Source organism: Molossus molossus, unplaced genomic scaffold (genome assembly GCF_014108415.1).
Source record: "Molossus molossus isolate mMolMol1 unplaced genomic scaffold, mMolMol1.p scaffold_m16_p_10, whole genome shotgun sequence".
Classification (NCBI taxonomy): domain Eukaryota; kingdom Metazoa; phylum Chordata; class Mammalia; order Chiroptera; family Molossidae; genus Molossus; species Molossus molossus.
In genome coordinates this window covers 73,393,801-73,404,950 of record NW_023425345.1, presented here as the reverse complement: position 1 = coordinate 73,404,950, position 11,150 = coordinate 73,393,801, and the positions used below count along the sequence as shown (strand labels likewise).

Here is an 11,150-nt window from a genome sequence, read left to right as displayed (position 1 = left end):
CCCAAGGCTTCTGGCCACCCATGTACTGAGATTTCATCTTGTCTGACTTCATTTCTCTGCCTGTATCCCTGTTTCTCCAAAGGAAAAGACCTTGGAGCATCTTTTCCAGAGAGGGCAGAGTGGCTCTTTCAGTCCAGGTTCCAAAAACACTTGTACCAGAGTCAAGCACATCCGGTCATTTCTGCAAATCCCTAGCTCCTGACCCATTTTTATTCACCACTACCCCCTTAATCTCTTTCAGGGAGCCAGACTTGGCTGTTCCCACTCCAGACAAACATGTCTGGGTTTGTGATGCAAACCTCTCTTCCAGGTGTCTAGACCTCCCATGTTATGGAGCACTCTCAGGGCCTGGGAAACCAAGGTTGGGGATTTGGGTGCAGGTCTTGCCTCCAAGTCTTATAAAAAGTGGGAGTGGGAAAGAAGTAAGTCAAAAGTCAAGGAGGGAACATTCAATTTTTTTTATTTCAAAACTATGACTATTTTACATTTTCAATGTATAAAAAGGAAGGCATACACAGGAATAGGTCCAGAGATGTCTCTGCCTGGAAACTAAGTCAAGCCAACATAATAGTGATAGTTTTGTTTTTTTTTTAATTTTTTTTCTTTATTGATTTTAGAGAGAGAGGAAGGAAGAGGGAGAGAGAGAGAGAGAAATATCGACTGATCGCCTCCTGCATGGCCCACACTGGGGATCGGGCCCACAATCTGGGCATGTGCCCTGACCGGGAATCAAACCAGCGACCCCTTGGTTCATGGGTTGATGCTCAACCACTGAGCCACACCAGCCGGGCAAGGATAGTTTTTTAAAAGTCATAAACCAGGCAAGGGCAGACTCACCTTCCTAGAGGCAAGGTGAGGGAGGAATGGGGTAGGCAAAGCCTAGTAAGCTGTTCACCCTTTCTGCCACATGGTCCAGATTTAATCTGAGAATTTGTGTGGTGTCACCTAGGGATAGGCCCTGGCAGGGGATATAAATATTGAATAAGGCCTCATCCTTCCTCTCAAAGAGCTTACATGCAAGGAGAGAGACCAACTAGGTGCAGACTAGATGCATAATTACTTAGCTTATATTGTCCTAAGAGTTTAGCCAGCAGCATCAATGAACACTGTGGAAGCCCCAAAAGGTCAGTGGTGGAATTCTTCCTCAGGTTACCCAGCATTATTAGTTAAAATCTGAGTTGGCCCTTGAAGAATGAATATGATATGACCAGGAAAAGGGCTGAGTAGGCAGAAGGACTATGGTTTTCTCCAGGCCTGCTTGGTCAAGCTGAGTGCATACTTCACACTTTGGTCAGGGCTGCCTCAAACACTTTGCTATGGTCATTCTGACCAGTTTGATCAGATAGACAGGCCTCAAGGGAAATACACTTCTCTTGGTCTTGTGCCGAATAAAGCCCTATGATGAGAGAAAGAGTGATAACAGCCTCCTTCCATGGGACTATCTGTCCACAAACTGTAGGTTGATGCTCCTCTCAGGTACCAGGACAGTCCGGGTCATGGGTCTGATTGGGGCAGCGCCTGGCTCAGGCTGTACCTCAAAGTGGGTCAAGATCTGAAAAGGGAGAAAGAAGGCTATCACTATGAGAGGGGTCTACAATGGTGGGAATTTTAGTCATGGGCATTATTAGTATTAGGATGGTCAAGGTTGGAATGGCACCTGTGATTGGTAGTGGACGTCTTGGTTAATCAGAATAAGAGATTATAGTAGGAAAAAAGATAGTCCAAATACTCTCACTTCACTCACTTTCCAGGCCTATATTGGGACTGACAAATTTCAAAGGATTAGGCTTACTAAGTCTTAATTGTTTTCCTACGCTTGTCAGGAGAAGAGCTCACAGCTTTAGAGGGTTAGGGTCTCTCTCATCTGGAGAAGGTAGAAGATCTAGATCACTCACCTGGGCCAAAGCCATTTGCAGCTCAAGCTCTGCCAGGCGTCTCCCCATGCAGCTGCGCTTGCCAAAGCCAAAGGGAAGAGATGCAAACGGGTGGGGGGCTGGACTTTCCCCTAGCCACCGAGCTGGACGAAAAGTATTTGGCTCTGGGAACTGGTCAGGGTCCCTTGAAGTGGCATAGTGACACAGAGTGACCAGTGTCTGGTGAAGGAGGAATACAAACTTATCAATTCAATTTGAACCCAGGAATGCAGGGAGGGGCATGGAGAAGAGGCTATAGGGACTGGGATGAAGGCCGGCTCTGGTGGGTAATGGGAAAATGTTCTGGGGCTGCTTTTGGAATGATTTTCTCACTGCCCCTTTATAACCCAGAGAGAAGCATTTAGGCCAAGGGGAGGGCTTGCCTGAAGTGCTTATGGAGAATTGTTTGAGAACAAGACCAGGGCTAAGACAGTGAGGGATGGCTTAACAAAATGGACCCATAGGCTCTACTCACATTTTTGGGGATGATATAATCGCCTACACGAATGTCTTTGTCTGGAACACGGGAATTTCCAGGTACTACAGGGTACAGTCTGGGTTGCAGAGCACAAGGAGAGACAGGAAGGTGAGTCTGGGGACCATTAGCCTCTCTCTCATACTGGCAACTTCGATGCCCATTCTTGGCAATAGAGTACCATTTTCCTCTGCTTTCTCCCTGCTCCCATCGACTATCTTTTTTTTTTAAATCCTTACCTGAGGACATTTTTCCATTTTTTTGTTCAGATAGAGTGAAAGGGGAAGAGAGGAAGAAAGAGAGAAACATTGATGTGAAAGGGACACATCGAGTGGCTGCCACCTGCAAGATCCAACCAGGGCCAGGGACAAACTGCAACCGAGGTATATGCCCTTAGTGGGAACTGAACCCGGGTCTCTCTGGACCACAGGCCGATGCTGATGCTCTAACTGCTGAGCCAAACCAGCCAGGGTTCCCATCTACTATCTTTCCCCCCATCCTTTCCTCAGCACTTTCTCTAGCTCCTCCTCTCCCTCCCCCTCACCTTAGCACTTCCTTGAGGACAGCCTTCAGCAGGGGCAGCTGGGACAGAGCAGTGGCTGAGGAATGGATATTGGACTCCCAGCCCATGGTGGCAGCTGTGATCTCGGAGTGGAGAGCTGTCTGGACTTCTGGGTTCCGAGAGAGTTCATATAAAGCCCAGGAGAGCGTGTTGGACACCTGAGAGGACAGGTGAAAGCATTGAAGGCATTAAAAGTGGGGAACCAGCCCTGGTCAGTGTGCTCAGTGGTTAGAGCATTGGTTTGTACACTGAAGGGTCACAGGTTCGATTCCTAGTCAAGGGCAGTACCTTGGTTGCAGGTTTCATCCCCAGCCTCATGCATGCAGGAGGCAACTAATTGATATGTCTCTCTCTCTCTCTCTTTCTCTCTCTCTCTCTTCTCTCCCTCTCCTTTCTCCCTTCCACTCTCTAAAAAAAAAAAAAAAATCAATGGAAAAAAAAAAGAGTAGCGAACCAGTACAGAGAGCAGAATATGAAGCTGTCTGGAGCCCAGGAGGTGCTAACCCCATTTGGTCTAGAGGGCCATAGTGAATCCTCTGCAATGGGATTGAGATTGGGGAGGCTAAACTCTTTAAGTGGAGGGAGAACTTTACCGTGTCTACTCCGGCCAGTAGCAGCTCTGTCACATTCCCCAGGATGGATGGGGCAGGGAACCCCTGCTGGAACAGGAAGTAGGTCAGATGCGCCACAGATCCCATGTCCTCCTCAGGCCTTCCCTGGCTTCTCATGGCTACCTCGGACTCTCGCTGCTCCACGTGTTTCTGGGCTGCATGGGGAGAAGGTGCAGGATGCCTCACTACCCCCAGAACAGCTTTACCTTCCCTCATCCCCACTTCATTTCTATGCCTTACCAAATGCAAACATCTGGTCCCAGTCTTGGCAGAGGCGGCTCCAGGGTCCCGGCACGAGGCGGTGCAGCCAGCTGGGCATCGCCATGGTCAACAGTGTGGACACAAACACAGATCCCACAGCTCGGATGAAGGTCTCTGTGTCTGGAGGCACTTCGGCATCCAGGCAGCCCAGGCGTGAACCCAGCAGCACCGCGGCTATGCCTGGCCAGGAGGGGGCGCTGTCAGGGCACGGGGAGACTCCCACCCTTACCCCTCTGCCGGTGACTCCTAAGTTTGCCCCAACTGTCTTGGGACTCACCTTCTAGTCCAAACTTGTAAAACTCTCCAGCTACATCACAAACCAGGGCGGGCGGCCCCCCACAGCGTCCCCGTTGGCGCCGCAGTCGCTGCACAAGGTCAAGGACCACGTTGTCCAGGGTCCTGGCGTAGCGGGCAGCCGCTTGAGGCCGGAGGAGGAGCGGGGCAAGGAGGCTGCGGAGCTTCTGCCATTCTTCGCCTTCCCTGCAGGGGTGCAGAAAGGGGATGCATAGGGCAGATGCGGGGTGTGGAGGCTCTTCAACGTGGCTGGCTGCATAGAGAAGCGTGTTCAGGCTGGGTGGCTAGGAGTGGGATTGCATCTGCTCCCTCGAGGGGCACAGAAACCTGTCCTTGCCCGCACCCGCTTTTCATCCCCCTTCCTGCTTACTCATTTCCTGCCCCAGAGGGGCCTGGGTTCCTGGGTAACCTGAGTCACAGAATTTTACATTACTTCTGGACTCTGGTACCCTAGCCCCTTTTGCCGGTACCCAGGATTCTGGTTTCAGAAGATAAGAACAGGGAAGAGGGGAGTGTGGGGCGAAGGCTGGGCTCTTCCTGGGCTTGCGAAACAGATTGGGGTGGAAATCCCTATTTACCAGAGCCTGGGGAAACGGCTGCCCTTCTTCCAAACCTCCCAGACTGTCTCCAGACCCATCACAGGAGAGGGACGCAACAGGGCTTCAGGGCTTTGGGGCCAGAGAGGACTCACGCGGTGAGCAATCCACAAGCCCGCTGGCGCTGGTGACGATGTTCAACCCATGGTGAGAAGCTGCAGCGCTCGGGCCTGGGTCCCTCCTGTCGCAGCAGCTGCTCCACGAGTGTAGGGGCTGCCAGGTACACCGTGCGAACCTTCCCGAAGCTGGCCAACCACACAGGACCAAAGCGTGCAGCGCCCTGCACCTGAGAGAATGGGCGCGGTGGACACTGGAGACCTGCAGGGGACTCCCAGCTTGGCCCGTGCGACGCCAAGGGCGTTGGCTGGGCTCTGGAAGGGGGAGTTTCTGCTCATTCTCGAGCTCCCTGCTAGTATATGGACCGAATGCTACAACCCCCTCCTTCTCTTTCCCCCACTTCCCATCACTAGGAGGTTTGAGTGCGACAGGCAAAACAGAACTTTGCTTAGACACTTAGGATCTCTCTTTGGTCACCTGGGCCAAGCCGAGGTGGAAAAATCCCTAAAGGTTCACACTTGGACTGTACACTTCTGGACAAGACCCCCCCCCCCCCCCCCCAATGCATAGAAGCGCAGGGGAAGGTATTCCGCGTTTCTGTCTCCCGCCCACTTGTCCTGGACCTACCCAGTTTCCAGACTTGTGTGCTGCGAGAAGGGGCTTTTTGAGCGCACTCCTCTGCTGGGTGTCAGGATGGACTTTGTGCAGCTGCAGCCAAAGCCCCAAATCCCAACTTGTCTTTTCTGTAATTCATGAGCATACTTCTCACTGGCCTTCCCTCCTACGTTCTGCACTAGTCTGTTTCCCCAGCATTCAGTCGCAGGAAGAGGCCCCCTCTACCTGCAGCTCATGTAGCCGTGACAGCCCCCCCTTGCAGAAAAGTTCGGCAAGGAAACTCGGCGTGGAGGGGCCTGGGATGTCCGCCAAGCTCCGGGGTGCTGAGCCGGCGCCTCTGGAACCCAGCTCAGCACAGCGGACGCGATGCAACATTCGGGAGGCGAGCTTGAGGGTCTGGGTCATGGTCTGGTTCCAAGAAATACAGCACTTCTGAGCATCTTGCCCGCATCCCTATTTAACTCTTGGGCAAGGTAGTGGTCACGCCCCTTCTCCAAGCTACTCAGCCAATCTTCTTTCGAGTGCTAAGATTATCACCTAGGAACAGTAGGAGGGGCTGAGGCTGCCTATGCAGCTCCCTTGGGTTTTATGTTGCAATGATCCTCTAGGGAGGGGAAGCCTGCCTCAGTTTTTCCTCCGGGGCTGGTGCTCCAGTCCAGTAGCCTGAAGATCTCTTTCTGCTTAAGGCTATTTAGTAAGGCTTAGGTGACCAAGATAGTCAATCCCTGATATTTCCATCACTTCCTCAGGGAGCCAGGTCCCTTAGCCCATTCTCAGGAATTCCCCATCTTCCAGCTCCTCCAGGGAGGGAAGCCAGCAGGGAAGAGGCACAGCTGTAGCTGTCCCCATATTCTTGGCTGATCGGGCTGCACCTTCTCAGTATTCAAGCAGAATTTTCTTGTACAACCACATCTCCTCCACCCCCTGCACCTGACACTGGGCAGATGGTAGGTGAATTAATGGGGTAAAATGGCTCCTGGAGCCTTCATCTTTGTTTCTTGGGGAGGGGGTTCTTTTAGGCCAAAAAGCCTTATACTAGCCATGGAAATTTGGGGCTTGAGGATCAGAAATGAAGGAACTTTTGCTAATTAGAAAAGTTCAGAGATTTATCTGGGCTGCTAGACAGAGCAAGGGCTAAATGTGTGCTCTGAATCTACAGCTGACTCTGTCCCCTTTGGGTGACTTTCTAATTAGCAGCCCCTTTCCACTTTTAACCTCTGAATCCTCCAGTTTAGTTCTCTGCTTCTCACTCCCCTACCCCACCCGTCAGGCTCTGTGCCAGCCAGTTCTGGAATGGAAGGTCAACATGAGAAGAGAGGGTCTCCAACCCCACACCCTCCCTAGGACTCTTCAGAGACAGCCACCAGTAAAGGGAGCACAAATTCCTCAGATCAAGTCTTAGGTAGTGAGAGGATAAGAGGCACTTGATATACACCCTCGCTTTCCCTGAGAAATAGCAGCATGGGTATGTGCCCACATATTTATCCCCAGGACTGCAACTTACACACAAGTGAACAGGTGATTTGAGCCTAGCAGGCAGTTTAGATGGATAGTGGAGAATTATATTCCTCATTCCAGCTGAGGAGAGATCCCAGAGGGAGAAGGAAGTGCTAAGGGAGAACAGTATCCCATGCCCTCCCAAACATCCCTTCTGGTCCAAGGTCTTCTGATCTTCCCAGTCATTTTCTACTTTCCGCTGGCAATGGAGGGGCAGGAAAGTGAGAGAAGAAAAGGGTAGTTGTGAAAACCAGGGTTCGGCCCTGAGTAGTCCCTCAACTTCTTTGAGGGAGTTTTGCCTCTAAGTCCCAGCAGTCTCAGTTGGGAAGGTCCAGGTGGTTGATCTTTCTAGTTACTGGAAGATGGAGTCCAGATAAAGTGAGGTAAGCAGTCAGTAACCAGGAAGGGTAGGACTGGGGGTCACCACTATGAGGGTGGGATCCTGTATTCTTCGGAAGATGGCGGGGAAATTCTTTCCTCCATTGCGTAGAACTTTCTTTCCCTCCTCGGTTGAGGTGCCCAAATGTCCCACAATGGGGTCTTCACTCTGGGAGAAGGATCCAATAAGTCTTTGCCCACCCCTGGCCCTGAGACTCCCATCCCATCCTCTTGGCACTGAGCTGGGTTCAAAGAATATAAAACCAGCCTGGAAAGGGCTATATCTTCACAATTTCCCTTAGGCCCCCAACTTACCAGTTCTTCCAGAGGCACACGCTCAAACAGGGGGTGCTCTTCAAAATGGGTACACATCCATTCATGTAGCTCCAACACATCAGTTATAGTATATACCAGCCCCTGCAGAGGCAAAATCAGGGGGCTGCATGCAATTGAGCATCAAGATGGTGGGCTGCATTCCCATTAAATTCTTTTATTTATTTATGTATTTATTTTTTTGGTTATCCTTACCCAAGGATATTTGTTCCACTGATTTTTTTAGAGAGAGTGGAAAGGAGGGTGGAAAGGGAAGAGAGAGAGACACACACATCAATTGGTTCCCACATGAGCCCCGACTGGGGCCAGGGATCGAACCTGCAACCCAGGCACATGCCTTTGACTGGTACTTGAACCCCCAGCCTTCGGTGGGCAGGCCAATGCTCTAACCACTGAGCATACTGGCCAAGACCCCACTGAATTCTTAATAGGAGGTCCTTAAATAGGCCAGTCATTCCACCTTCCCTCCCACTCCCGACTCACCCCAACTCTCAGCACGTAGGCATATTCTGCTAGCAATGTGGGACTGATGATTCTCCACTTGTGCTTCGTCCGCTTGAAATGTGGGTCAGGGAAGAGGAAGAACATCTTTGTCAGCTGTGAGACAGACATGCACCAACTAGGTTGTGAGAGCCTGGCCTCTATGTCCCACCTTCCTACCAGCCTAACCCAACAGGGCCCCTCCCCACCTGGCCCTTGCAGAAGAAGTTAGGAAGGTGTTTCATGGCATTGCTACGGAGACAGGCGATGTTCTGGAAGCCACCTCCAGGAGCTGCTCGTAGGGCTCGAATCCGGTCCTGTACATAGTCTGAGACCTTTACCCGGATCTCCAGACCCAGAATCAGTGTGTCTGGGAATAGCGGTGACAATTCCACTGGATACAGAAATAGGAGCAAAGTCATCAACCTCATACTGCAGGAACTTCAAAGGAGTCAATAGAGGAAAGGAATCCTTAATCTGCAACTTCCAAAATTAGAAATGGCAAGCATGGACAGAGAGATGTCTATATGGATGGTTCTATGCTGGAGAAGCGGGTTGGGGAGAACCAAAAATTATCACCAGGACTAGAAGTGGGAGGGCCTGGGACTATATGTATATTTGCAAGTGCTCTAGTGTTTTCACACATTCTCTCATTTAATCCTCTTAGCACTCTGTGGTAAATTGTGAATATGAGGAAACTGAGGATCAGAAATGCCCAAGGTCATAGAGCTAAGAGACAGAACTGGAACCTGAACCAAAGTTTTCTGCCAACAAGTATCATGTTCTTCCTCTGTCATGCCATTATTTCTTTTTTTTTTTCTTTATTGATTTTTAGAGAGAGGGGGAGGAGAGATAAAAACATTGATGAGAGAGAACATCGATTGGCCGCTTCCTGTAATGCCCTCCACTAGGGATTGGGCCCACAACCTGGGCATGTGCCCTGACAAGGAAGGGAACCTCTTCCAGGAGGCGACCTCTTCACGCATGGGTCGACACTCAACCACTGAGCCACACTGGCCAGGCTGTCATGCCTTATTTTTTGAGGATACTTCTGCATTTATTTTCAGATAGAGCAGGAGGGAGAGAGGGAGAAAGAGAGAGAGAAACATCAATGTGAGAGAGACACATCGACTGGTTGCCACCGGCACGACTTCAACTGGGGCTGGGGACAAACCACAACCAAGGTACGTGCCCTTAGTGGGAACCGAACCTGGGACTCCCTGGTTCGCGGGCCAACACTCTAACCGCTGAGCCAAACTGGCCAGGGCCATCATGCCTTATTTCTATGGGGAGATCTAAAAGTGGAGAAGTGGCTTAGGCAAGCACATCTGGGGGCAATACAGACAATACATCAGGAACTCAAAAACAGGAGAGTGGAGCAGAAGGAATGAATTCTGGTGATGGGGTGAGTGGTGGAATCCCAAGAGAGTTTAGGATCACTGGCCACAGTGGTTAATCTTTGACACTTGTGCTGACCAGCTCACTGACCCAGCACTTGGCAGGTAAAATTGTTCACGTGGTGACTAGGACCAGAGGCAAGGCTAAATAGAACAACCCAAGTTCTAAGAGGCATTTGAGGCAGCCCCCTGCCTTCTCCAGGGCAAAGGGCACAGACCCAGAGTAGAGGGAAGGTAGAGACACTCCACACTGACGTCACAGCAATAGTGTCTGGTCTGAAGGAGAAAAGGCAACTATGGCCCCCACCAAATCTGCTGAGGTGGCGGAACCTAGGTGTTGCCTCTCCCTGCCTAGAGAAAGGGCTAGACAGAGTATTACCTAACAGGCCACCATAGCCACAGCCTATGTCTGCAAACTCCACTTGGGTCTGAGATCTCTTTTCTTTAGCTTTTGGATCATCATGGCTCTGATTTTGAGTCAGCGGGGTGAAGAACTCTGGATATAGTTCAGACCAATCCATTTCCTCTGGCTTCACAGGGCTATTGGAGAGAAGACGTGAGAAACATGAGAAGGCTGGCCATACCATTGCAGAAGTGCTACTACATGTGCGTGGGTGGATTGGCTAAGGATGGGAGGGTTTCTCAAAAATTCTGTAACGGTGGGTCCTGTGGCCTCTAGAAGACACAGTGGAAACCACCCTGTGAATCACAGGCCCGTCATGAAACTCGTGATTGCTGACCCACCCATCTCTAGGTCTAGGGGTAGATGTGACTCTGGCTGGGCACAAGTTCTGGGGCACAAGTTCCCCTTCTCCCAGACTGGCTTCTTAAAGGCTCTGGGATCTTATTTTGTTTACGTGCTTTGTGTGAAGAGGTCGGAGTAAGGTGCAGGCAGGTTTGAGTTGTCTTTTTATTAAATCAGACAAAGGAAACCTTAAGATGTAAAAGGCATTTTGCCGCCATCACTCTAGTCTCGGTAATAATTTCTTTCTCCTGCCAGACTTGCACCACTACCCTGACTTGGCCAGAACGCCACTCCGCCTCCACCCCGCCCACCGCGAAATCTACCCGAACCACCCCCAAAACCTACGTCACCCAGCCGATCCTCTCGGTCTATCCTGAACCCTCCCAGCCTTCCCAGCACAATCGCTGTCCGGCCACTCTGAGTATTCCGCCCTCCTTCCTGCCCCCTGCTCCGCTCACTCACTAGCGCAGCGTATGGTCCGCCATGGGGTTGGAGTGAGCACGTTGCCGATAGTAGCGCTTCTGCGGCTGCGGGGCCTCGGATCCCGCCATGATCACCAGTCCGGCGTTTCTCTACCGAACCCACGTGGAGACCGAGCCCCGCGGCGCACGATAATGACGCGCGCGTCAACCACGTTGTGAGCAGACCCCGCCCCTAACATCCAGGAGCGAATTCGGAGGGGCGGGGCTGAGCGGGGCTAGGCTGGGGCGGGCGGGGGGACCGAGGGGGGCCGGGCGGACGGAGCGGGGGGCCTGTGCAGCAAAGCGCCTCTGTAACCGGGCTGGCACCCAATCTCTTACTTAGCCTGAGCTGGCCTGGTCTGGGTTACTATCCTGGTTGCAGGAACCCGTGCACCCCGCAGGTAAATGGGGCCTGGGGACCCCACTTCCTACGGTAGAATTAATCCTCGCGCCGCTCTCCTCTCTCCCGGTCTCG

General features: G+C 51.7%; 2 protein-coding genes across 2 annotated transcripts; both read right to left on the bottom strand.

The window, feature by feature from the left end:
* Positions 1–1,414: 1,414 nt before the first annotated feature.
* On the bottom strand, positions 1,415–5,862 carry LOC118623548 (25-hydroxyvitamin D-1 alpha hydroxylase, mitochondrial). Its single transcript, XM_036251257.1, has 9 exons — positions 5,610–5,862; positions 4,808–4,998; positions 4,100–4,302; positions 3,802–4,002; positions 3,544–3,716; positions 2,933–3,108; positions 2,389–2,467; positions 1,896–2,093; positions 1,415–1,552 (listed from the first exon to the last, which is right to left on the bottom strand). Exons 1-9 carry the CDS (start codon positions 5,787–5,789, stop codon positions 1,439–1,441), a joined length of 1,515 nt encoding a protein of 504 aa, XP_036107150.1. The 5' UTR covers positions 5,790–5,862; the 3' UTR covers positions 1,415–1,438.
* Positions 5,863–7,017: 1,155 nt separating this feature from the next.
* METTL1 (methyltransferase like 1) lies at positions 7,018–10,814 on the bottom strand. The gene is made up of 6 exons (XM_036251258.1): positions 10,677–10,814; positions 9,849–10,009; positions 8,282–8,466; positions 8,076–8,189; positions 7,575–7,676; positions 7,018–7,428 (listed from the first exon to the last, which is right to left on the bottom strand). Exons 1-6 carry the CDS (start codon positions 10,763–10,765, stop codon positions 7,273–7,275), a joined length of 807 nt encoding a protein of 268 aa, XP_036107151.1. The 5' UTR covers positions 10,766–10,814; the 3' UTR covers positions 7,018–7,272.
* Between the last annotated feature and the right edge of the window lie 336 nt (positions 10,815–11,150).

What these genes read in the sequence shown, in the direction of transcription:
- LOC118623548 (XM_036251257.1), bottom strand. Translation starts at nt 5,789, where the DNA reads ATGACCCAGACCCTCAAGCTCGCCTCCCGAATGTTGCATCGCGTCCGC. An exon ending in GCTTGTGGATTGCTCACCGC is followed by an intron (nt 4,303 to 4,807) that starts GTGAGTCCTCTC and finishes GCACCCCTGCAG; the next exon opens with GGAAGGCGAAGAATGGCAGA. An exon ending in ATTATATCATCCCCAAAAAT is followed by an intron (nt 2,094 to 2,388) that starts GTGAGTAGAGCC and finishes CTCCTTCACCAG; the next exon opens with ACACTGGTCACTCTGTGTCA.
- METTL1 (XM_036251258.1), bottom strand. Translation starts at nt 10,765, where the DNA reads ATGGCGGGATCCGAGGCCCCGCAGCCGCAGAAGCGCTACTATCGGCAA. An exon ending in CCTACGTGCTGAGAGTTGGG is followed by an intron (nt 7,677 to 8,075) that starts GTGAGTCGGGAG and finishes TTGCCTCTGCAG; the next exon opens with GGGCTGGTATATACTATAAC. An exon ending in GTGTGCCTCTGGAAGAACTG is followed by an intron (nt 7,429 to 7,574) that starts GTAAGTTGGGGG and finishes TCCTTCTCCCAG; the next exon opens with AGTGAAGACCCCATTGTGGG.